This window comes from Vulpes lagopus, chromosome 1 (assembly GCF_018345385.1).
Source record: "Vulpes lagopus strain Blue_001 chromosome 1, ASM1834538v1, whole genome shotgun sequence".
Classification (NCBI taxonomy): domain Eukaryota; kingdom Metazoa; phylum Chordata; class Mammalia; order Carnivora; family Canidae; genus Vulpes; species Vulpes lagopus.
The window spans coordinates 80,728,582-80,754,697 of record NC_054824.1 but is presented as its reverse complement, the minus strand read 5'-3'; the positions used below and the strand labels follow the sequence as shown (position 1 = coordinate 80,754,697).

General features: G+C 37.8%; 1 protein-coding gene across 3 annotated transcripts in view; it reads right to left on the bottom strand.

The window, feature by feature from the left end:
* GPR156 (G protein-coupled receptor 156) overlaps positions 1–26,116 on the bottom strand; it is an 84,101-nt gene that overhangs the window by 45,067 nt on the left and 12,918 nt on the right. Inside the window, exons 1-3 of one of the 3 annotated variants that reach the window (XM_041774014.1) lie at positions 22,984–23,061; positions 8,547–9,019; positions 8,137–8,273 (exon numbers count right to left, since the gene is read on the bottom strand). In XM_041774014.1, coding sequence (XP_041629948.1) covers positions 8,137–8,273; positions 8,547–8,639 — 230 coding nt within the window. In that variant the 5' untranslated portion in view covers positions 8,640–9,019; positions 22,984–23,061. Of the gene's footprint in view, positions 1–8,136; positions 8,274–8,546; positions 9,020–22,983; positions 23,062–26,116 lie in introns of those variants that run through there. The other 2 variants (XM_041774030.1, XM_041774020.1) reach the window with 2 other exon arrangements.

Below are 26,116 nucleotides of genomic sequence, written 5' to 3'. Positions count from 1 at the left end.
TTATTGAATATAACTGCCACACAATAAACTGTGCATAATTAATGTACATGATTTGGTAAGTTTTGATATATGTAAATATCTATGAAACACCACAATCAAGGTAATGAACATATCCATCACCTCCAAAAGTTTCCACACGTCCCTTTGTAATCCCTCCTTCCTGCCACTCCCCCACCTTCAGGCAACCATTTATTTGATTTCTGTCACTACAGATTAGTTAATAACAGATTAGTTTAATTTTCTAGAATTTTGTATAATTGGAATTCTATGCTATGCAACTTTTTCTGCCTGGCTTCTTTTACTCAGCATAATTACTTTGAGATTCACCCATGATGTACCAAGTATCAATAATTCATTCTTTTTCATGCTGAGTAGTATTTTATTATATGGATATACCTAATTTGTTTATCCATTCACCTGTTGATGGATATTTCTTCCATTTCCAATCTTTGGCTATTAAAATAAAGCTGATATGAACATTGATGTACAAATCCTTGTACAGACACATAGTTTTATTTTTTCTTGAGTAAAAGCCAAAGGGCAGAATGGTTGGATCATAGGGTAGGGGTGTGTGTTGAACTTTTAAAGAAACTGCCAGACTGTTTTCTAAAGTGGTTGTACCATATTGCAGTCCCACCAGCAATGTATACCAATACTTGGCTTAGTCAGTTTTTAAAAACTGTAGCCATTGTAATAGTGTATAGTGGCATTTAATTGTAGTTTACATTTGCATCTCTTAGGGGTGCCTGGGTAGCTCAGTCTGTTAAGCACCTGCCTTCGGCTCAGGTTATGATCTTGGGGTTCTGGGATTGAGCCCCATGTCCATCCAGCTCTCTGCTCTGCAGGGAGTCTGCTTCTCCCTCTCCCTCTGCCCCACTCCTCTGCTCATGTTCTTTCTCTCTGTCAAATAAATAAATAAAATCTTTAAAATAATTTGCATTTCCCTAATGACTAATGGTGTTGAACCTCTTTTCATATGCTCATTTGCCATCCATATGTATGTATTCTGTTGAAGTGTCTCTTCAAATCTTTCTCTTTTTAAAAATTGGATAGTTTTATTACTGAATTCTCAATATTCTTTATGTATTCTGGATATAAGTTCTTTATCAGATACATAATTTGCAAATATTTTCTTCTAGTCTCTCTCTTCATTTTCTCGATATTTTCTTTTTTTTAAAGATTTATTTTTATTTATTTATGATAGACATGGAGAGAGAGAGAGAGAGAGGCAGAGACACAGGCAGAGGGAGAAGCAGGCTCCATGCTGGGAGCCCGACGTGGGACTCGATCCCGGGACTCCAGGATTGTGCCCTGGGCCAAAGGCAGGCGCGAAACCACCAAGCCACCCAGGGATCCCCATTTTCTCAATATTTTCTTTAGAAGAGGTTTTAAATTTTTATTAAGTCCAATTTATCACTCTTTTCTTTTATGGTTTGTGCTCTTAGTGTTATGTCTAAGATATCTTATTCCAAGGTCACAACATTTTCCTTATAGATTCTTTGAGAAATTTTAGTTTTAGCTTTCTCAGATCTATGATCCATTTTGAGTTAATTTCTGAAAGTGGTGTAAGATGTAGATCAAAGTTCATATTTGCATGTGGATATCCAATTGTGCCACACTATTTGTTTAAATTTTTTTAAATTTTTATTTATGATAGTCACACAGAGAGAGAGAGAGGCAGAGACACAGGCAGAGGGAGAAGCAGGCTCCATGCACCGGAAGCCCGATGTGGGATTCAATCCCGGATCTCCAGGATCGCGCCCTGGGCCAAAGGCAAGCGCTAAACTGCTGCGCCACTCAGGGATCCCCATACTATTTGTTTAAAAGATTGTCTGTCCCTTCTCCACTGACCTCCTTTTGCACATTTGTTGAAAAGCAGCTTCCCTTATACAAGTAGGTTTATTTATTATTTATAAAGATTTTATTTATTTATTTATTCATGAGAGACACAAAGAGAGAGGCAGAGACATAGGCAAAGGGAGAAGCAGGCTCCCTGCGAGGAAGCTGATGCAGGACTTGATCCCAGGACCCTGGGATCATGACCTCAGCTAAAGGCAGACACTCAACCACTGAGCCACCCAGGCACCACAGGTAGGTTTATTTCTGAATGCTATTCTGTTCTGTTGATATATATGTCTATTTCCTTTTTTTAAAAAAAAAAAAGATTTATTTTAGAGAGAGTGTGTGTGTGCAAGTGGGGGAGGAGCAAAGAGAAGAGAGAAGTAGACTCCCCACTAAGCACAGAGCCCAATATGGGGCTCGATCTCACCACCATGAGATCAGGACCTGAGCTGAAATGAAGAGTTGGATCTTAACTGACTGAGCCACCCAGATGCCCTATGTGTATTTGTATCTAATACCAAACCACTTTCATTACTATAGATTTAAAATAAGTCTTAAAATCAGGTGGTCCTAATCCTCCAACTTTAGTATTCTTTTTTAGAGTTGTTTTGGCTATTCTAGGTCCTTCATATTTCTGTATGAATTTTAGAACTAGCTTGCCAATTTATATAAAAAAAAAGCTGGGGTGCCTGGGTGGCTCAGTTGGTTAAGCATCTGCCTTCAGCTCAGGTCAGGATCTCAAGGTCTTGGGATCAAGCTTCATGTGGGGCTCCCTGCTCAGTGGGGAGTCTGGTTCTCCCTCTCCCTTTGCTGCTCCCCTGCTTTTTCTACTCTCTTTCTCTCAAATAAATAAATCTTTTAAAAAATGCCAGCTAGGATTGTGATGGTAATTGGGCTTAGTCTGCAGATCAATTAAGAGAGAATTAGCAATATTGACTCTTCCAACCCATGAACACAGTAATTCTCCATTTATTTAGTATTTATTTATTTATTTATTTTTAGGATTTAACTTCTCTCAGCAGTTTTATAGTTTTAAACATATAAGTATTTCACAGTATTTTTTAGATTAGCAACATTTTGTAGTCTTTAGTGTATAAGTATTTTGCATTATTATATTTATCCCTAAATATTCATATTTTTGATGCTATGGTAAATGGCACTGCATTTAATTTCACTTTTCAATTGTCTGTTTTTAGTATTTAGAAATACAGCTAGGTTTTGTTCCTTGATCTTGTATACTCCAACCTTTCTAAACTCATTTATTAGTTCTAGTAGTTCTTTAAAAAATAGATTCTACTGAATTTTCTACATACACAATAAGGTTAATAGAGGGTAAAGCCATTTTAATTCTTCCTTTCTAAACCAGGTGCCTTCTATTTCTTTTTCTTATCTTATTGCACTGGCTAAAATCTCCACTGTTCAATAAAAGTGGTGAGAATGGACACCTTATCTTGTTTCTGATCTTAATGGGAAAGCAGTCAGTCTTTTACCATTAAAAAAATGATGTTAGCTATAGTTTTTTTCATAGATGTACTTTCTGGGTTGAAGAAGTTCTCTTTTATTTCTAGTCTGTTGAGACCTTATCAGGAATGGATGTTGAATCTTGTCAAAATCTTTCTCTCTCTAGAAAGATGATCATTGTTTTAAGTTGGTAAATATGATGAATTATATGACTGATATTTGGATATCAATTCAATCTTTCATTCCTGGGATAAAACTCACTTTGTCATGATGTATTATCCTTTTGGTATTTGGATGGACTCAACTGGTTGAAATCTTGTTTAGAATTTTAGACCTATGATCATGAGGGGTATTATGTCTAATGTCTTTATTAGGTTTTGATATCAGGGTAATGCTGTCCTCATAGAATGAATTAGGGAATGCTCCATTATTTTCAGTGTTTCAGAAGATGTTCTGTAAAACTGGTAACATTTCTTCAACAATATGGGCACAGATTAGCTGGGTGCCTCTAGCTCAGGATCTCACACAAGGATGCAGTCAAGGGGCCATCCATTGCTGCGATTTTCCAAAGCTCAATTGGAGTAAAATCTGCTTCCATGCTCATTGCTGTTAGCAGCCTCAGAAGACCTGTTTTCAGGTTCATTGATATGCCTGTTAGTAAGCCTTAGTTCTTGAGGGATGTAGACTAGAAATCAGTTGCTTGCTATGTGGGCCTCTCCACAGGGTAGCTCACAACAAGGAGGTGGCCTCCCTCAGAGTGAGCAAGTTAAAGAGTGAGAGAGATCCAAGAAGGAAGACACAGTCTTTTTTGCAACCTTATCCAGAAAGTGATATCACATAAGCAAGTCAGTAAGTCCAGCCCATATTCAAAGAGAGGGGATTTCACAAGAGTGTGACTATCAGGAGGTTGGAATTAATGCAGAAATGTTAGAGACTGCCTGCCACAGTTGTTCTTAACATTACCTTAGTATCTTTCTAGTATCTGTGGAATCTTGGGTAATGTCACCTCTCCTTTGTTATTTAGGTAATTATATATTCTCTTCCCCTCCTAATCATTTGAAGTAGAGGTTGGTCAATTTTATTGATCTTCATAAAAAGCTTTGGTTTCATGTTTTTTTCCTGATGTTGTTGTTGTTGTTGTTCTATTTCAACAGTTTCCACTTTCATCTTTATTATTTCCTTTCTTCTGCTTATTTTTGGGACTCACTTGCTCTTTTTTGTTGTTTCATAAAGTAGATCTTTCTCCTTTTCTAATATGGAGTTTAGTGCCATCATTTCCCCATAAGTACTGCTTTAATGGCATCCAACAAATTTTGACATGTTATATTTTCATTTTCATTCATTTGAAAATACTTTCTAGTTTCTCTTTTGACTTTTTCTTTGACCATGAGTTATTTTAAAGTGTTCTATTTCGTTGCCAAATATTTTCAAAATTTTCCAGAGTTCTGTTATGGATTTCTAATTTAATTCTATTGTAGTCAGGGAACATACTCTGTATGAATTGAATGCTTTTAAATTTAATAAGACTTTTTCTATGACCCAGAATATGATCTATCTTGGTAAATGTTCCATGTGTACTTGAAGAGAATGTGTATTCTGTTGGTGTTGGGTGTAGGATTATATAAATGTCAATTAGGTCAAGTTGGTTGACAGTGCTGTTCAAGTCTTCTATATCTTTACTAATTTTCTCTTGTAGACTACATTAAAAGTTTTTATTTTAATATTTTTAAAATTTATTAATGAGAGACATACAGAGAGAGGCAAGGCACAGGCAGAAGGAGAAGCAGGCTCCCTGTGAGGAGCCCAATGCGGGGCTTGATCCCAGGACCTGGGATCACAACTTGAGCCGAAGGCAGACACTCAACCACTGAACCACCCAGGCACCCTACATCTAAAATTTTTATCAAAAATGTAGTATCTACAACTGAACTGGAACATTACTATAATATTTATGTCTTATTAAAGTATTTTTCTTCCTCTGGCACTACACACACACACACACACACACACACACTCACTCACACTCACAAATTGAGAGACCAAAGAACTGAATGAAATGAAGCAACTGTGTTGCTGCACCTTTGAACAAATCTTATTATTTAGGAAAGCATTTTGAAACTGGGCTATTTTATCTTTCCTTGTCTGAACTTGTAAGCTACTTAATTGCAAAATGTGTTTTTATTCACAGTGCCTCTTATTTTATTCTTTATGCCAAGTCATGCTCCCACTGCAAGCAAGACAGGCATCAAAATCTTCAATGGAATGAAAAAAATATAGGTGTTTCTACTATAACACTGTTTACAAGTGTTCCTACTTTAACAGGATATATAAATGCTTTAAAAACCGTGCATTCTACAAAATTGTGTATAAAAATAATGGGTTATGGGGAAATAGTATGGGGCCATAACAGTTGAAACATATTTAACTTTGTAACCAAAATACTAATAAAAATAATGATTATCCAATCAAAATACTAGCACTCAGCAAATGTCAATTACCACCATTTGTATGCAGATCACAATTGATTTTTGCAACCTTTAATCTACAAGGCATAGGTACTTGAGGACATTCAACAATCAATTGTTTTTAAACACACGGGAAATATCTTCTCTACTTCTCCATCTACTCCTACAGCTCATCACACAGCTTCATAACATAGGAAGTATACCTGTTCTTTTTTTTTTTAATTTTTATTTATTTATTTATTTTATTTATGATAGTCACACAGAGAGAGAGAGAGGCAGAGACACAGGCAGAGGGAGAAGCAGGCTCCATGCACCGGGAGCCCGACGTGGGACTCAATCCCGGGTCTCTAGGATCGCGCCCTGGGCCAAAGGCAGGCGCCAAACCGCTGCGCCACCCAGGGATCCCTATACCTGTTCTTAAAGCCATTAAACCAACTACTATTTATGCAGTTATTGGTAATACAATATTCTTAGCTTAAGCATTCCTTCTTTAATTGTAGGAAGGCTTGCCCCTGAATGCTTTAAACTACTGATCTGCTGGGGGAAAATTACATACGAACCAATGATGTTATTTTCTTACTTGCCAATTGGGTATTAATATGTACTATAGTAATAGAGAAATGTGTTATAGCTGAAAAGACTGTACTCCATAGTTCTCTAACTTTGAAATGCATGATTTTCCCAGTCATTCTCTTAGCAGTAGCTATCATCCTTCCTCCCAGGGTCACTGAAAATATATTTATTGAGCACCTACTATGTTCCAGAGTTTGTTTTAAATGTTGGAGACAGTGATGAACATGACAAAGTCCTGTGTTCACAGGCTATACATGTTGAAGGGATATATAGACAATAAACAGTCAAATCAATAAATATGATAATATCAGAGAGTTAAACTTGGTATGAAGAAAATAAAACAGGGTGATAATATATAGGAATGAGATACTGGGGCTGAATGGCCATTCTGTAGACAAGCTACCTCTGGATACAGTGATAAGGGAAGGTTTCTCTAAAGAGGTGATATTTGAGCCAAGATCTAGAAGATGAGAAGGAACCAGTTACAGGGAGATCTGGAGAAGACTGTTGGGCATTGAGAACATAAGGGCCTTGAGATGGGAGTAGGCTTAGTGAATCTGAGGAGCAGAATGGAAAGTGGCTGGGGCAGCCATCAGAGGAATACTAAGGTCTGAGTGCCATGCGTCATGGCCATGCTGAGGTTGACACAGCAGATCCAGTTACTGCTATTTAACAATGCCATGTATTCCATGACTCAAATGGCCAGTGGTGCCCCAAAATGCCTGCTAGAGAAATTCAACTAACTGACCCTCATCTGAGTGCCAAACCCAGGCAATGGAACACAGGTGATCATCACAAAGTATAAGGCTGAAGTGGGGCTAGACAAGTTTGACCTCTCTGAGAGGTTGAAATCTGATGTGGGCTCCATCCAGAATTTAGCTGTGAGCCACAAAGAGAGAGCTGGAGCAGGGCTTCCCAGGTTGCAGCCTGGGACAGTAGGGGCAGGATGATGGTAAAGAGTGTTGGTGTGGGAGAGGTAGGGTGGGCCCTGAAGGAAGAATCCAAGTACAGTGAAGACGGAATTTTGCAACTCCCTTCAGAAAAAGTATTCATTTAGTTTCTTTTGCCAGCCCTGGGAGCCATGGATACTTACCCTGATGAGCCAGTGACCTTCTAACCAGCCAGAACTTATCTAACAGAATAGCCAAGTAGTAGGGCTTCACTATTTTTCAGAAACCTTAGCCCACCTAGTCTGGTTCCAATCATATTTACCACAGACTCTAATGTTGCTTTGGAATATTTCTCTACATGCTCTCTGTTTTTAATACAAATACCTCATTTTCTATGATGAAAACAGAGATAGAAGCAGGAAAACCATAAGAGACTCATAAATCTAGGAAACAAACTGAGGGTTCCTGGAGGGGAGTGGGGAGGAGGTATGGGGTAACTGGGTGATGGGCATTAGGAGGGCACTTGTGATGAGCACTGGGTGTTACATGCAACTGATGAATCATTAAAGTCTATCCTTAAACTGATTAAACAAACAACAAACTCCAGATATGTAATTTTCTCAGAAGGATCATACTTTCTTTTATGAGGAGAGACTCTTCATTCTCCTATTTGGATATTCTTGTAGTAGTTGCCACAATACTGGGTTAGATTTTTTTTCCTGAAGAGGAAACTGTACTGCAAGGCCAGGATGATTTCAGGGGAACTTCTCACATAGTTAGTGCCACAGTAGGAGAAAAGCTTTACTGATACTACCTACTAGCTCATGATGTCAAAATGATACTAACACTTTGGGATTCATGATTCAGGCCAATGAGGATGAGAAACTAGGTATGGGGCTGCTTACCTGTTATTCCTGCAGCGAATGGTGAAGCCAAGAAAGAAGACTATTAGAAGAAGTCCACAGCTGAGAAAGGTCCAAACAATACCCAAGAGGACAGGAGATAATGAAGAAATGGTCTTACCGCTGTAGTGGGAAGAGGTCTGAGAATAAAATAAAGAGAAGCTATTAGGAATGAGACTCTTTTATAGATCAAACATGAACTGCCCCATCATCCCCAAAGCTGGGAAATATATGTCCTGCATGAACATTTCCTTCTCCTCTTCCTCCTTCCCCTCCTCCCCCTCTTCCTCCTCTTCATTTCCTCCTTCTCCCCCTCCATCACCACTACCACTGTACCACCACCACTAATAGTAACAACAATAAGAACAACATGTATATCTGAGAGCCCTGACATTCTATGACTATTCACTCACAATTGTCCTGCAGAGATTATGAAGAGGACTCCGATCCAGCTCCTGGCCAGGAAAACTGTCACACAATTCGGAACAGTTTATTTCAGGCTCCATGTCATCACGTGCCCCTTTTGGTGTGCACTTATTCAGTCTTGGTTACCTGCTAGTTGTTAACCAGCAGATCTTAGACTAAAGCACAAGAACAATTCAAATCTTTTCTTTATAGGCACCATTTTGGATCTGGCTCTTGGCTCAGATTCTGGGATGAACAACTTGTTCAGGTGGAAGCGAAGGGTTATTTCACTAGTCTCCTTCATCAGACACCCTCCATGCTCCTCTTGTGCCTTGCTGGCAGTGCATACCATGTGAGTCAAGAGTGGGCATCTTAGTAACCATTAGATTACACAAAGTGATGATTCTGGCTTGCCACCAGATGGCAGTCACCGCTCCAAGTACTCTCACACAGGTCCAGAAGGAAAGGAAGGCAATTAAACCTGTTAACAAACAAATTATGTCTGTGTGTGTGTGTGTATATATATATATACACACACACACACATACACGCACACACATATATATACACACATTAATATATAAAACATATATAATACAAAGTAATATATTATATATTAACATATAAATGGTTTATTGCAGAGGTTTAATATTATTTTATATGTTTTAATTATACAGTTATATTTTTATTTTATATATGTACTTTATTATATATAACAATGGCTTAACATATATTTAAATCAATATATTTTTAAGCCTCTATAATAAAAACATTTTAAAAACAAAGACAAAGCTCATCTAACCATTTATAAAGTTCAACAGTTTCTTTCCAGATCTTTCCAGATCCTTTTTTTGACCTAGCCCTATAAGAACTGTAGTTTAAACATGTGAGGTCCATCTTCTTTTTTTCCCTACTGCAAAATCCCCTGTCCTTCCAAGATCTTTCCATGCAACTCATGGCTTAAGCTGTGTCTACTCCTGAGTGGCTGTGGCCTTGGATGCCCCATGCTGTCTGCATGAAATCTCTTTCAGTCATTGGAGTTCTTGCTCACTCAGTGAGTGGAGAAACCTTCTATGTCCAGGCAGCAGGGGTCTAGAATGATACACAAGCCCTTTGCCAAGAGGTTTTGTTTGTTTTCACATTTGTAGACTATTAGAAGTGGGAGAATTTACTCAGGTAATAGGGAGGGAAATTGCGAAGCTCTAGGAATTTTCTAGAGTGAGTGGGTGGCCAGAGGACAGTGTTATTCTCTTAGAAGATACTTACAATATAAATACTGTGATCTAAAAAGAATTTCTATTTACAGAAAAAAAGTAGAAATGCAGAATGGCTCAGATTAGCCTCAGCAGAAAAGGTAGACCTGTTCCTGATTCTTTAAAGCAATCTACCCCTCGATAGAGAAAATAGATTGCAAATTTTACCAATAGGAACTTAAAGGAGGGTGCCACTTCTGTTTTATGTTTCTGAAACAGCTTAGCAAAGTTTTTTTTTTATTTTGGAGGAAAATTGAAATAGGAAAAATATCAATTATTATTATTTCAATAGCCACTGAACATAGAACTTGTGTTTAAGCCAGAACAATAGTGACAGGTATAGAATGCCATCTTTGGATTCTGCATGCTTAGGCATGAACAATATAGCACCAGGTGTTGCCCATTCATTGGCCTCTCATATGTTCCTGAATTATTTACCAGGTTCATTACAATGAAATCCCAAGAGAACTAAAAGCCACTATCTCCCTTCAAGACATTTAAATTCTTGTACAGACTGTCCAATCACTGAATGCAAAATTAAGAACTAAATATACAAACATGGCTATTTGCATCCTAATTTGGTTGAAATTTTATTGCTGCTAAGACTACTTTTTTTCCTTTTCCTCTTTTTAAACTTAGACATCCCCTATGGAATTTTCTAGCAGACAATGATAATTATAAGCCAAAGAGAGGTTATGCATGATAGGCTGAAATATTTATTTTTCCTATATTGCCCTTTTAATCATACTGGAAAATAAATATACCTATATTTGAACCATTGTTAAGTTCATACTAGTTTATCCTTACATCATATAGAAGTATACATCAGAGTGTGTGTGTGTGTGTGTGTGTGTGTGTGTATAAAATCTTATCCTTAATACAACAATGTCATGTAAGGTAAACAACACCATTCCTCATCTTTATTTTTTAAATATTTTATTTATTTATTCATGAGAGACGCAGAGAGAGGCAGAGACACAGACAGAGGGAGAAGCAGTCTCCTCACAGAGAGCCCAATGTGGGACTCACTCCCCAGACCAGTATCACACCCTGAGCCAAAAGCAGATGCTGAGCTACCCAGGCTTCCCCCATTCCTCCTTTTCAAATAAGGAAATTGAAGAGCAAAGAGGTAGAGAACCTGGATTCACATTTGCAGAGGCAGCACTTGAACATAGGAGTTTACGTTCCAAGGTCCATGTCCATCCAGTGTCTACCATAGATGGGAAAACTCTCAAAACTGACCTCTTCTAAGAGGACACCAAATGGCCTGATGGGTTTCTTCATGTTAAGTTCCCTGAGCTTAACTTCTATGAGTTCCCTGGAGTATGGCACATAATAATGTCTCTATACCAGTATTTTTCAAGGGAAACAATTTTGCAGAGAATATTTGGCAATGTCTGGATATTATGATTATCAAAACTGAGACAGGGTGCTACTGACATCAGTAGATAGAGGCCAGAGATGCTGCTAAACATCCCACAATTTATAGGATAGTCCAAACAACATAGAGTTATCCAGCTTCAAATGCCAATAATGCTAAAGTTGAGAAACCTTAGTTGACACTGGATCCTAGAAGTGCTAACAATCTTAAGCTCAAATTATCTTTGGGAGATTCTATGAACATGATGGGGTAGTCTATATGAACACAAATTTCCTGCGGGATAAATTCCAATGGTTCCCTTGGACAGACTGAAATCGCTGTCATGGAACTTTGAGAGCTAGGTCCCCATTCAGTCCATAGATATCTAGTGTAGGAACTCATATACCACGATACTGCCATAGAGCTGGCATTCAACTCCAACATTAGCACACATTTAGAGATTCAGAAACGAGGATCTGGTGAAACAGTGAATGGCTTAGTCACTGAGAGGAGAGTTGAATGATTTCAAAAAGTGTTGAGTGACTGGGAAATTGAGTGGGGAATAGTGTGCCAAATAGGATAATGGTGAGGGATTTGACAACAAGATAGATACAGGACGTAAGGCACAAAAAGAAAGATTTGCTAGATTCCTCCAAGAGCAATCCTTGCCCTTGCCCCCATACATAAAATCTCCAGAAGTAAACTGTCTAGGCCAGACCCAAGACCACACATGGGTGGGGCTTACAATTTATTTGGCAGATTACAGTCCTGTCCAGTTATTACGATCAGGAAAGCAGACGTTGCATTAGCTACATCTCGAGTGCAAGATAGTCTTTTACAGATTCATGACTTTGAGAGGTCCCCCATGTCTTTCTATAAAATCCCTTCTATTCTTCTATACATTATTTCTGGCCATTGAAAAACTAGTTCTACAACTACTGTCTTTTAAAAAGTTGTGCAGTTGATGGGACTTCTGCTTCATGAAGAGTTAACTGCTAGAGGAATTGCCTTCTTACTGTAAACTATTTGAAACTAGACAAAATATATGAAACTGCCCTTTTCAGACACTGGATAGCAGATATAGAACTTGGAAAACAATGAGGTGGACCCTACAACTGGCTGACATACATACAGTGAAATATAAAAAAAATATAAAAAATATTCTTTCAATGATTATAATTGACCTAAAGTTATTGCCTGGAGGCAGTTTCTAGGCTACATCCCAGGAAGGAAACCCAAACATAGCCTAAGTCTTGCTGAAGTAATGAGAACAGATTGGAGTTTGGGGAGGTCAAAGCAGATAGAATTTGTGAGGCGGAGAAATGAAGAAGAAAGAAATACAAAGAGAGAGAGGCCTTTGGAAATCTGCAGGGTAGCTTCTCAGTCTTTTGCTGAGTACTGAACTAGGCATGAATGAGAGGCAACTACTTGAAATGGAAGACAGCCACTGCTAGGCAGTTGCTGAACAATTCCTGGAGCTCACACAGGGCTGGAAATACTTTGTGTTCTCATCAGCCAGAGTGGAGAAACTTCATATTATATAAGACATTGGATAGAATCCTCAGTACTATCATATCTTAGTAGTGGAACTAAACCCTAGAAGCTAATCTAGTCTAGGTACTACTGGACTCTAGTCTTTTGGGAGGATATGCCCTAATAAGGCTTAAAAGAAAGCCTCAAAAGGATCACACACACACACACACAAAAACAAAAACAAAAAACTGGACTGATCCATAAAAAATTGAACTGTTTTCCAGGACACAACCCAATGCCATTTAAAAAGGAATACAGGATGCAGCACTCAAAAACATAAAATTAAAAATGTCCATTATCCAATAAAAAATTACTGGGCATGTTCTTTGCAAAGAATAAAAAATATGATCTACAACCATACATTAAAAAAATCAATTGGGGCTGAATGGCTCAGTTGATTAAGGATCTAACTCTTGATTTCAGCTCAGGTCTTGATCTCAGGGTTGTGAGACTGAGCTCCATCCTGGGCTCTATGTTCAGTGAAAAGTCTGCTTAAGATTCTCTCTGTCCCTCTCCCACTGCTCCTCCATCCTCCCACTCTCTCTCTCTAAAATAAATAAATATTTAAAAAAATAAAAAATCTATAAAAACAAATACAGAAATGATATAATTAGCACACAAGGATCTTAAAACAACTATTATAAGTATGATCAAAGAAATGAAGCAGAACATGAGCAAAATTAGGGGAGAAGTGAATATAAAAAAGACCCAAATAGAATTCTAGTGATAAAAATTAATCCTGAAAGTAAAAATACAAAATTAATCCTGAAAGTAAAAATACAACAGATTAGACACTACAAAAATAAAATACTGGTTAAAGGCAAAGCATTAGAAATTATCCAAAATGAAGCAGAGAGAGAAAAACAATTGATAAAAATGGACATAGCCTCAGCGACTTATAGAATAGCAAGTGGTCTAATATACATGTAATTGGATCCCAGGGAATAAAGGTGGGAGAGGGGGGAAATAGAAAAAAGTATTTGAAAGAAATGACAAAAAATGTTTGTATTTGATTAAAAAGTATATACCTATAGATCCAAGAAGCTCAACCAAACCTGAGCAGAATAAATGTTAAAATACGCATACATACACTAATGCACATTCTAAGGAAATTAGTGAAAACTCAAAGATAAAATCTTAGCTGCAGCTAGATTATGTACAGAGGAATAACAGTAAGACAACATAATTTGAAATTATGTAAACCATAAGAGAACTGAAAGATATCTTAAAGTAATGAAAGAAAAATAAAGTCAACCCAGAATATAATACCCAGTGAAAATGTGTTTCAGTGAAAAGTTTTTTTTTTTTTTTAAAAAAGACATTTTGAGACAAAGAAAAACTGAGAGACATGTACTATAAGAAATATTAGAGGAAGTTCCTCAGGCAGCAGAAAAAATGTTATGTATCCAGATGCAAATCTGGATCTGTATAAAGGAATGAAAGGTGCTGGAAACGGTAAATGTACTGGTTAATGTAAAAAAGTGTTTTGTTATTGTTTTTAAGATTTTATTTATTTATTCATGAAAATACACAGAGAGGAGAGAGAGAGAGAGAGGCAGAGACACAGGCAGAGGGAGAAGCAGGCTCCATGCAGGAGCCTCACACAGGACTCAATCCTGGGTCTCCTGGATCAGGCCCTAGGCTGACGGCAGCGCTAAACTGTTGAGCCACCTGGGATGCCCTGTTTTGTTATTTTTTAAAGCTATGCTTATAAGCATGTACCTACTGCAAAAATACACATATACCAAATTCTCCTTTACACTCATATCCTCTCTACCCTCTCGTTTTTCAAACACAACTGCCTTGGTTCATATTCTCATTGCTAGTTGACTTGGTGACTTCATTATCAACAATAAGCTGAATCCTAAAAGGCTTTCAGGGCCATGAAGCAATGAGATGAATGTGAAAAGGAAAGTGGCATATACATTAATGCCGAACTCTATGTTTACACATCCCCTTTCCCCCAAAACTCTGTTGCTAATATTCATTCAGTTAATCTTTTTTGAACACTAACAATGTGACAGGTACTGTTATAGGCATCTGAAATACACTGGTGCACAAAAGAAATATGCCTATCTTTAGAGAATTCATATTATAATGGGGGATATCAAAACAATAATCAGTGTTAATAATTAGCTAATAGTATTAATTAATTAGCCAATAAATAAATTAGCTATTGAAGATGTTAAAGACAATGCAGGAAAAGGTAGATCAGGGCAAGAGTATTTGGAAATGTCACAGGTGTAATGAAGCAATTTTAAATGAGGTTGCCATGTTGGCCACATAAATAAAAATATCAAAGGTTAATTCCACAGTGAAAATTATGACAGTTCTCTATAGTAATCTCTCTCCTGTTCTTGAAGAGAATATCCAGAGTCATCTGACAATGATCAGTTAAGAAAACAAAGTTTTGGGAGGGTTTGCTTCTTCCCTTTTCATCAGCAATTTCTCACATGTTAGGTAACCCTCATAGAGTGTTTAGAGCTCTCTGTTTAGGCCCAGCTCCACCATCTACAGAATCTTCTCATGAACATCCTCCCTGAACTTTCCCTCTTTGATCTAATTCTATTAGATATTCATATTTCAGTGATTCCTGAAAGTTTTCCTTTGCTGTTCTAGTGTGCAGCTGCATTTAAAATTTCTTTTAAATTCATATATATTTATGAAACTCAGAAAAGTACAAGGAAGAAAATATCAAACACCCAGAATGTTTTTAAAGGTTTTATTTATTTGAGATAGATAGATAGATGATAGATAGATAGATAGATAGATAGATAGATAGATAGATAGATAGAACACACACAGAGGGAGATGGAGAAGCAGACTCCCTGCTGAGCAGGGAGCTCAATGCAGGGCTTGATCACAGAGGACCCTGAGATCATGACCCAAGCCAAAGAAAGACGCTCAACCAACTGAGCCACCCAGGCACCCTGAACACCCAGAATTAAATACTAACACCTTGGCATATTCTTTCCATATCATTCTTCCCACCCACCAGTACCCTCACCTCCTGAGAAAAAGCATACTATTGCTTTTGTATAATATTTAGTTTTTTAAAATGAGGAATATCTCCATTTTTGAAAAAGAATGAGAAGCTATCTATATACTGCTGATTTCCAGGACAGATTCTTTTTTTTTTTTTTTTAAAGCAAGATGCAACACAACATATATGGTGTGTTACCTTTTGTATAATAGAGATGAAATCCCACATAGGTCATTAGATTATTTTCAAAAAGAAACAATGAAAAATAAAAGCATTATATATAAGAGGAGGAAAAGAACAAGGGGGAGGGGACAGGGGGGCAAAATAGACCTCGCAATATTTATAGTTATCATGAAGTCCAACCTCTTCACTTTATGGGTGAGGAAGTAGCCCTCAGAGGTTGAGAGGCTCAGGATCACCTAGTGTACAAAGAAAATCTAGGTCTCTCAAGTTCAATACTTCTCTATACTGCTTTAAAAACCTTCAAAGGAAGTTGTGGTCGGCCTTTCCCATATTTAGGACAGCTGGGCAAGGCCTGGACTTGGGGAAGCAGGCAGGATCATAGGGGTAAGAACTCTAGGGCTGTCGTTAGAAACCTGTGGAGGAGGTCCAAGAGAGAAAAGGAACACATCAGAAGAAGAAAGAATATTCTCTTGGGAGATTATAAATTTTGGAAGAACTTATATGTTTTTTTCCCCAGCAGTGTAAAGATTGAATTAATCTGCTTCTCAGAACCTCAGATTTGCCTTATAAAAAAGGGAGAGATGGAAAGTTTCTTTTTGAAGTCTTTGAAGTTCCTCCAATTAAGTTTTCCACATACTTGGTTTCTGAATGATCATCCCAAAAGGACCCTGGGGCAGGGCTTATGTAGGGAGTCTTGATTCACTGGAGGAAAGGTCAGGGGAGAGATGGCTGGTGCAAACACATCCCTCTCAGGGGATTTTAAAAGCAGAATGGAATCACTGGGTGTCCCTTGGCAGGGTTGGGAGATAGGCAGGGAGTGAGGAGGGGGAGTGGACTTGATTCACTCCCTTAGTCTGGTGTGGATTTCAGAGAAAGCAGAGCTTTGGAATCCTTGGGATTTGTATACATTCTTGAACTATACCACCGTTCTTTCCTAATTCCTGTGTCCCAAAGCCTCTTTCCTCCTGTGCTTCCCAGCCCACATTTAGTGATCTTTCTGAAATCTGGAGGACATTTTTACTCAACATTATAGAAGATACTACTGAATCTTTAGTTTCATATTACTTACAACTTTTCCTCTACTAAAACCTGATTTCTCCCTTTACTATTAACTGGCTACTTGATAGAATTATATTGAATCAGGCTGGCTATTGGATTGGGTCCCCCACAGGATATAGGTGTTGTAAGTAGTAAGTTTACTATAAACGTAGGTCAACTGAATACTGGGCACATCCCAGGGCCTCTGGGCAAATTCAACTCCCCATCCCAGTACTTGGGAATTTGGTTTCACTTCACATATCCTTGGACCATTGGCAGTAATAAGTAGCACTGGAATGGACAAAACTGAGGCTGAATTTAAGTCTCAGAAACATCATTTTCTATTTGTGGTGCCTTAGGCTAGTCACTTCTCCAATTCTTAGCTGCCTCCTCAATGAAAGGAAGATAATACTATCTACACCTCATAGGTTTTGCTGATGATTAAATCATATGATGTATAGGATGTATGCAAATATAACTAATACATACTAGATCATCAATAAATAGTGGCTTATTTCCATGATACAAAAGGGTTATTTATAAGGAAGACTTGAGGATGCATAACTGAGGTTACTTATCTTGTTTCTCTAAATATCCTAACAGAATTCCAAGTCCTGAATCATTAATATATCTTCTAAGTAACGACCTTTATACCATATTTACAATCAGATTCTGTAAGAATAATGAATTATATATCCCCAGTGGTAGAAGACATGTTCATTAATTCAACAAATACAGATCGATCAACTATTATGCAATAGTCACTGTGCTAAGAGCTAAGGATGCAGCAGGGAACAACATGTCCTTGCTCTGGCACCTAGCACAATGTCTGGTACATAGTAGGTGACAATACACATTTGTTGAAATGGACCCAGAGATATTTACAAACATCACAGAGTTTAGAAGTCCTAGATTTCTAGGAACAATCCTCAGGATCATATAGATATTCCTATAACTCAGAAGAAGCAGGAGGTTTGATTCAAGGAAGGCTAGAACACCTTCTCACTACAGTGGGAGCATCTCCTGCTTTTAGACCCCTGTCCTGATGTGTTTTGCTGACTCTGCTCTCAGGACAGACACAACCACATAAACTGAGCAGTGAGTCATTACCGCCTTATAGACAGGTCCTAGAGACCCCTTACAGACGAATCCTAGAGATCTGTTAATATTCCAACACTATTGCCAGGGGCTGGAGCTGGGAATTACACCAAAAAAAAAAAATCAAAAAACAACATACTAAAACCATTACTAACTTCTCAGAGTTGCATTGTTACCTAAAACACTTAGGTACTATTATGCAAATTATACACGCATGATTTCCATAAAAACCAGTCACAAATGTCAATTGGTGCTCATTAATATGCAATAAAATTCTCATTTGAAAACTACTAAGAGCCAAGAATGAATTCCACTTGGCTGCCCTCCTTTAATGAGAACTGCTGTGAAGTGCTCTATGCCATTATTCATCAACAAAACAGTAAGGTGTCACAACAAATCAAGCTTCAGAAGGTAACAAAGACCTGAGAATGGTCATCTGACATTTCAGAGGCTAGATTTAGGCAGCTCAAGTTTTATGCTGCTATAGCTAAGACCTCTCCGTTTGGGTACTCAGAACATAAGGCTGAGTGAACTCTTTAACTTACTTTGCAAACAGAGCCAATGGTGTGATACTGAACACTCCTTTAAAGGACATTTGTGAGGGTGCCACACAATTAGAAAAGGGTAAACAAAACTTTGTTCCTGAGGTTCAGTCAGTTTGGGAGACTGAATATTCTCCTCCTCAAAAGAAGTGGAGTTCCAAGGCTGTTGCATTTACTGAGACTTTTCTCTGAAAAGCCTCCAGGTCAGAATTTTTATGAGTGAACTTTCATGCTGTGTCTTTAAATTTCTTCAGTTAGACACTGATTTTCTCTAAACTGTTGTTCAGTGTTGCTGCACAACCCGATATACTCATGTGAGAACAATTTTGGCTCTGGGAGGATAAAGAGATGGAAAACATAAGCCATCAAACTAGACTGTCCCTTCTGCAGCCACTTCTGCTTAACAAACTGTCCTGAACTTGGCCTGGAAGCAGGTGGTAGAGAATGGGGTTTTCTAGGTATAGTTTAATACAATGGGTATCAAACTTCAGTGTGTATCAGAGTAACTTAGAGAGCTCCTTTAAAAACACTGATTGCTGGCCCCTACCTCCTCCAAATCAGAGTTTCCTGATTTGGTAGGGCCTGAGAATTTGCATTTCTAGTAAATTCGCAGGTGATGCTGCAGCTACTGGTGTGGGAACCATATCATGAGAATCACAATCTAACTAAAGGAAATACAGGGCTTTCATCAAAGTTTAAACAACACAAACCCTTGGAATAACCTGTAATTTGTTACTCTAAGCTGCTGTGATGAGGCTCATGTACACATTTACAGATCAAGTCATTTGACTTGTTTGCTAGAATTTAATTTCAGAGAAATACTATTAAGAAATTAGACACTTAGAACAGCACTCAGTTTTTTCATTCTTCAAATCAAGATTCTTATTTTTTTTAGACATGAGATACTGACAAAAACTATAGACCTTCTCCTGAGAAATATACAAATGTGTAGTATTTTACATGTAAAATCACAGGCCATCCATCAACCATCCCCATAAACCTTAATCAACCCATGTGAAGCGGTTAATTTCAAACTACAACTCAGCTCAAGCCAGGATAAAAGAAATCTTTTGTTTGTTTTTATTTTAGTATAGTTGACGTACAGTGTTACATTAGTTTCAGGCATACAACATAGTGATTCCACAACTCTATCCTCCACGCTCACCACAAATGTAGTTATCATACAACATTATTACAATACCATGGACTATATACTCTCTATGCAGTACCTTTCATTCCCATGGTTTCCATAACTGAAAACCTGCACCTCCCACTCCCCTTCACCCATTTTGCTTGTCTTCCTACCCACCTCCTCTCTGGCAACCATGTTTGTTCTCTTTGTGGGTCTGTTTCTTCTTTTTTTATTTGTTCGTTTTGTTTTTTAGATTCTACACATAAGTGAAATCATATGGTATTTGTCTTTCTCTAACTTATTTCACTTAGCATAATGCCCTCTAGCTCCGACCATATTATCACAAATGGCAAGATTCCATTCTTTTTATGGCTGAGTAATATTCCATTGTATAAATGTGTAACTATATATATATATATATATATATATATATATATATATCTTTTTAATAGATAATCTATCTAATCTATTTATCTATTGATGGACACTTAGATTGCTTCCATAACTTGGCTATTGTAATAATTCTGCAATAAAACAGGGGTGCATATATCTTTCCATGAGCGTTTTCATTTTCTTTGGTAAGTACCCAGTAAAAGAATTACTAGATTGTATGGTATGTCTATTTTTAATTTTTTGAGGAAACCCTATGCTATTTTTCACAGTGGTTCCACCAATTTACATTCTCACCAGGAGTGCATGAGGGTTCCTTTTTCTCCATGTCCTCACCAATACATGTTATTTCTTGTCTTTTTGATACTAGCCATTTTGACTGGTGTGAGGTGATACCTAATTGTAGTTTCTATTTGCAGTTCCCTGATGATGAGTGATGCTGAGAATATTTTCATGTGCCTGTTGGCTCTCTATATGTTTTTTTTTTGGAAAAATATCTAAGAAGGTCCTCTGCCCATTTTTAACCTGGATTTTTTTTTTCTTTTAGTGTTGAGAAAAAAGTTTTTAATTGTTTTTCTTTATACTGTTCTCATAAATCAAATATTTCTTTGTGGCTACCCATAAAGTGTGGTAAAATAAGATGATAAAGGCTATGATAAACACTGTCAGCAATTAAGATATTTTAATAATCACTTTAATGTTTATTCTTTAATACAATAATTTTATTTAATTAAAATAGTATTTTTATTCTTAAGATAATTACTGACATAAGTGAATTAAATATCTAATATACTATTTGTTTTGTTTTTTTCCAGCTTGTTCTTTTTTTTAAATTGTATTTATTTACTCTCATTTTCCTGTCCATAAGTTTTTTTTAGAAAGCAGCTCTATTGAGGTACAAATTCTATATAATAAACTGCCAATATTTAAAAGTGTCAATTTGATAAATCCTGACTTGTAAAACCATTCTTTTTTTCTTTTTTAAAGATTTTATTTATTTATTCATGAGAGACAGAGAGAGGCAAAGACACAGGCAGAGGGAGAAACAGGCTCCATGCAGGGAGCCAGACGTGGGACTCGATCCCCACTTTCCATGATCACGCCCTGGGCTGAAGGCGGCGCTAAACTGCCAAGCCACCTGGGCTGCCCATGTAAAAGCATTCTTGCATTCAAAATAATGAACAGGTAGTAATAGTCCCAATTTTGTTCCTTAAAAAAAAGTTGCTTTGACTATCCTAAATACTGTACATTTTCATATGAATTTTAGAATGCAGTTATCAATTTCTATAAGAGTATCTGGGATTTTGGGGATCCCTGGATGGCTCAGCAGTTTAGCCCCTGCCTTTGGCCCAGGGCGCGATCCTGGAGTCCCGGGATCGAGTCCCACGTTGGGCTCCCGGCATGGAGCCTGCTTCTCCCTCCTCCTGTGTCTCTGCCCCCCTCTCTCTCTCTCTCTCTCTCTCTCTCTATCATAAATAAATAAATAAATCTTAAAAAAAAAAGAGTATCTGGGATTTTGATTAGGATTGCATTACATCTATAGATGAATTAGAGGAAAATCAACATTTTAACAATATTGAGCCTTCTAATCCATTATCTTGGATTGACTGGTACAACAAAATACCATAGACTGGCTGGCTAATAAACAGCAGAAATTTATTTCTCATGATCTTGGAAGTCGAAGATCATGATACAAGTACGCTGAATTCTGGTGAGAGCCCTCTTCCAGTTTACAGATGGTGGACTTGTATCCTCACATGATGGAAAGAGAATTACCTAGATCTCTGGCCTCTTCTTTTAAGGGCACTAATCCCATTTATATGGGCTCCATCCTCATGACTGAATTACTTCCCAAAGGCCCTGCCTCCAATAACCATCACAGTGAGGACTAGATTTCAACAAATGAACTTGAGGAGGATACAAACATTCAATTCATACCATCCATGAATAGGGTCTATCTCTCCATTTATTCAGGTCTTTTTTCTCTCAGAAAGGTTTTGTAGTTTTCAGTGTATAGCTCTTACATAATTTTTATCAGATATATCCCTAAGTATTTCATATTTTTATGCTATTATAATTTTTTACTTTGAATTGTCCTTGTTTAACATTATATATCTCCACAATTGATGTTTGTATATTGATACTATATTCTTGCAATCATGCTAAATTTATGTAATAGTTCTAGTAGCTCTTTTGTAGATTCCATTGAATTTTCTATATAGAATATCAGGTTACATGCAAATAAAGGGGGTTTTAACTCTTTGTTTCCAAACTGGATGCTTCTCATTTATTACTTTTTTTTTTTTTTTTTTTTTTTTTTTTTACTACATTGTACTGGCTAGGACCTCCAAGATAATGTTGAAAGAATGAGTAAGAGTAGTCATCTTTGTGTTGTTCCTGAACTTAAGGAGAAAGTATTTGGTCTTTTATCAGTAAATATAGTATTAGATGCAGGTTTTTCATAGATTCCCTTTATCATGTTAAGGAAGTTCTTTATTTACTTATGGAGATAGAAGTTCATTGAATACACTGCAAGACATCAGAGGCAGGATAGCAAAGGAGACTGTCTGCTATAAGGCAGTGGTAATGGAGGGGTATAATTAAGGGGGAGACTGAGGAGGTATAGGAATGTATGGAATCTTCTTGTGCCTAGTTGTAAGTAGCCCATTGGTCAGCTAGGTCTTATGGATATTTTGAGGTGGGTTGCCTAGTGAACCCATTTGCATTCAGCTCTGTGAATTCGCTGGGGGCCTTTTTTTTTTTTTTTAATCTTTTTAAAATCTTTCTCAGGTTTCCATTGCTCAAACCTGTTGCCTAAAAGTGGCCCTGCGTTCTCCCTTGACAGATCAACAACAAATCTTTGGCATTTGGGCAAAGGTCTCATCTTCTGCAGTTGTTTCATGCTGGATGGGGCGGGGGTGAGCTGTCCCTACCTAAACTTGTCAGTCCATCAGGGGTTCTGCGTAGTTATTAACATGCTGACTGGCAATGTGAGTGAAATTCACTGGTGGCCAGGTCCATGGGATTTAGGGGGTGGGGAATCCTCTGATGGCATAGGCTGGAATCCTTGTTGAATCATAATTTGTATATGGAATTGTTAGATTCACTCAGACAAGTAGGAATCTATTTTGCCTACAGATCAAGATGGTGGCTGGATCTGCAAAAACAAAGGAAAAACCAGGTGGCAGGTGGTGGTGCAGATGGCTGAAAGAAGCAAGGTGGTTGAGAGTGAGCCAGTGTCAGGAAAGGGTCCCAACTAGTCCACAATGTGTGCAGATTCCTGGAGGAGCTTCTACTGCCAACTGCTGAGTACGTTGGGAATGGAGACCTCGGGAATGGAGTGGGAGAGGCCAGGAAAGGGGTCCTCTGCCTCGTCAGGCATGGGCAGTCTGACCTGTTCACCTCAGACCTCCATACCATACGGGGAGCTGCCTTGGCTAGAGATCTTCAGTTGTCTGAGGAGTAGTAGGGTTAGACCTCTGAAGGGCTGAGAAGAGAAAAGAGACAGAGGGAAGGATTCCTCCAAAGTGCAAGAGGGGAAGTCCCTTACTCTTTCCGGGCAAGGGCAGTCCCACTGGTTCCCCCTGGGGCTGTAACCTCACTGAGGAGTAATGTCTCCCGGAGGTGGTTAGTTCTCCAAGGAGTACTAGAGTTGGTCCACTGAGGGGAAGTCTCAAGAAATTCCCAGAGAATCTAAGGAAAGTCCTAAGCTGGCAGAGGGTCCCCTGTATGGGCTCCACCAAATGTGGGGGGGGGGAGGCGATGGAGTGGAGGCTGGTGTGTGGGTGGTGAATTCATCCAAGGGCAGAACAAAGGAGACAGAAGTGTATTGAAAATACAGCAAAGAAGCAGTGGGCAGGACAGCACAAGGAGAGACTGCAGGGAGTTCTATTCCTTGTTTGCTGAGAGTTTTTTTTTTTTAAGATTTTATTTATTCATTCATGAGAGACACAGGGAGAGGGGCAGAGACAGGCAGAGGGAGAAGCATGCTCCCTGTGGGGAGCCCGATGCAGGACTCAATCCTAGGACTCTGGGATCACGACCTGAGCCAAAAGCAGATGCTCAATCACTGAGCCACCCAGGCGTCCCTGCTGAGATTTAAAAAAAAAATAGATGTGGGCTTTTATATTCTCTAATATTTCTTTCTTTTTTTTCTTTTTTTTCTCTAATATTTCTTGAATGAACTTTGGTAGTTTTTTTCTTTCAAGGAATCTGTTCATTTTACCTAAGTTGATAGAATTATTAGAACAGAGTTTCTATAATATCTATAGAATTTATAGTGATGTCACCTCTTCAATTCATAACATTAGTAAATTGTGTCTGCTCTCTTTTTATCCTATCAATCTGGCTAGAGGCTTATTGATTTTATTGATAGTCACAATCAATCAGCATCTGCTTTCATTGATCTCTACTGGGTTTTTAAAATCTATTTTACTGATTTCTGCTGATATTCATTACTTTCTTTGCTTACTTTGGGTCTCATTTCCTCTTTTTGTTTTGTTTCTTAGGATGGAAGCTGAGAATATTAATTTGAGACTTTTCTTCTTACAAACCCTCAAGCACTATAAATTTTCACCTAAGTACTGCTTTTGATACATTTCTTTTCATTTTCCTTCAGTCCAAAATAATTTCTAACTTCTCTTTTGATTTCTTCTTTGACTCATGAGCTATTTTGAAGTGTATTATATAATTTCCCAAATATTTGATGATTTCTGTTATCAGTTTCTTAACTAATTCTATTGTGGTCAAGGACATACTCTGTATGACTTTTACTCTGAATCCTTTTAAATGTACTGAGAATTGTTCTATGGCCTAAAATATGGTCTACTGAAATGTTCCATGTGCACTTGAAAGGAATGAATATTTTGCTGTTGATAGGTAAAGATCAATGAGGTCAAGATGATTCTGTAGGCTTCTTCTTCCATATCTTTAATTATTTTCTATCTTGTTATATCTATTACTGAGAAGAAGCCAATGAAATTTTGGACTACAGGGGTGCCTTGAGTGGCTTAGTCAGTTGAACAACCAACTCTTGATTTTGGCTAAGGTCATGACCTCAGAGTGGTGAGACGAAACCCCCAGGGGATCTCTGAGCATGGAGCCTGCTGGAGATTCTCCTCATCCTTTCCCTCTGCCCCTTCCCAGCTCACACTCTCAATCAATCAATCATCAATCAATCAAATCTCTTTTAGGGATCCCTGGGTGGCGCAGCGGTTTAGCACCTGCCTTTGGCCTGATCCTGGAGACCCGGGATCAAATTGCACGTCGGGCTCCAGGTGCATGGAGCCTGCTTCTTCCTCTGCCTGTGTCTCTGTCTCTCTCTCTCTCTCTCTGTGACTATCATAAATAAATAAAAATTAAAAAATAAAAAAATAAAAATAAAATCTCTTTTAAAAAAGAAATGTAGTACTATTATGAATTCATCAATTTTTCTTTGAAGTCATAGCATTTCTACTTCACATATTTTGAAGCTGTTAGGTGTATAAATGTTTAATACTGGTATATCTTCTTGATGAATTGACTATTTTTTTTTAAGATTTTATTTTTTTATTCATGAGAGACACAAAGAGAGAGGCAGAGACACAGGCAGAGGGAGAAGCAGGCTCCATGCAGGGGGCCCAATGTGGGACTCGATCCTGGGACCGCAGGATCACGCCCTGGGCCGAAGGCAGGAGCTCAACCGCTAAGCCACCCAGGCGTCCCTATTTTATCATTATGAAATGCTTTTATTTATTTATAGTAATATTTTTTGCTCTGCAGTCTATATTTTGATTAGTGTGTTAGCATGGTAAACTTTTCAATCCTTTATTTGTGTCATAATATATAAAGTGTGTTTCTTGTACATAGTATATTGCTAACACTGTTTTTTAAAAAAATCCTCTCTGGCAGTTTCTGCTCATTAGTTGAAGTGTTGAGATCATTTATATCTAAAGTAGTTATTGGTATATTTAAGTTTAAATGCGTTATGTTGCTATTATTTTTTATTTATCCCTCTTCTTCCTTTTTTTCCTCCTTTTCTGACATCTCATAGGCAAGTTGAGTATTTTCATGTTTCCATTTTATCTC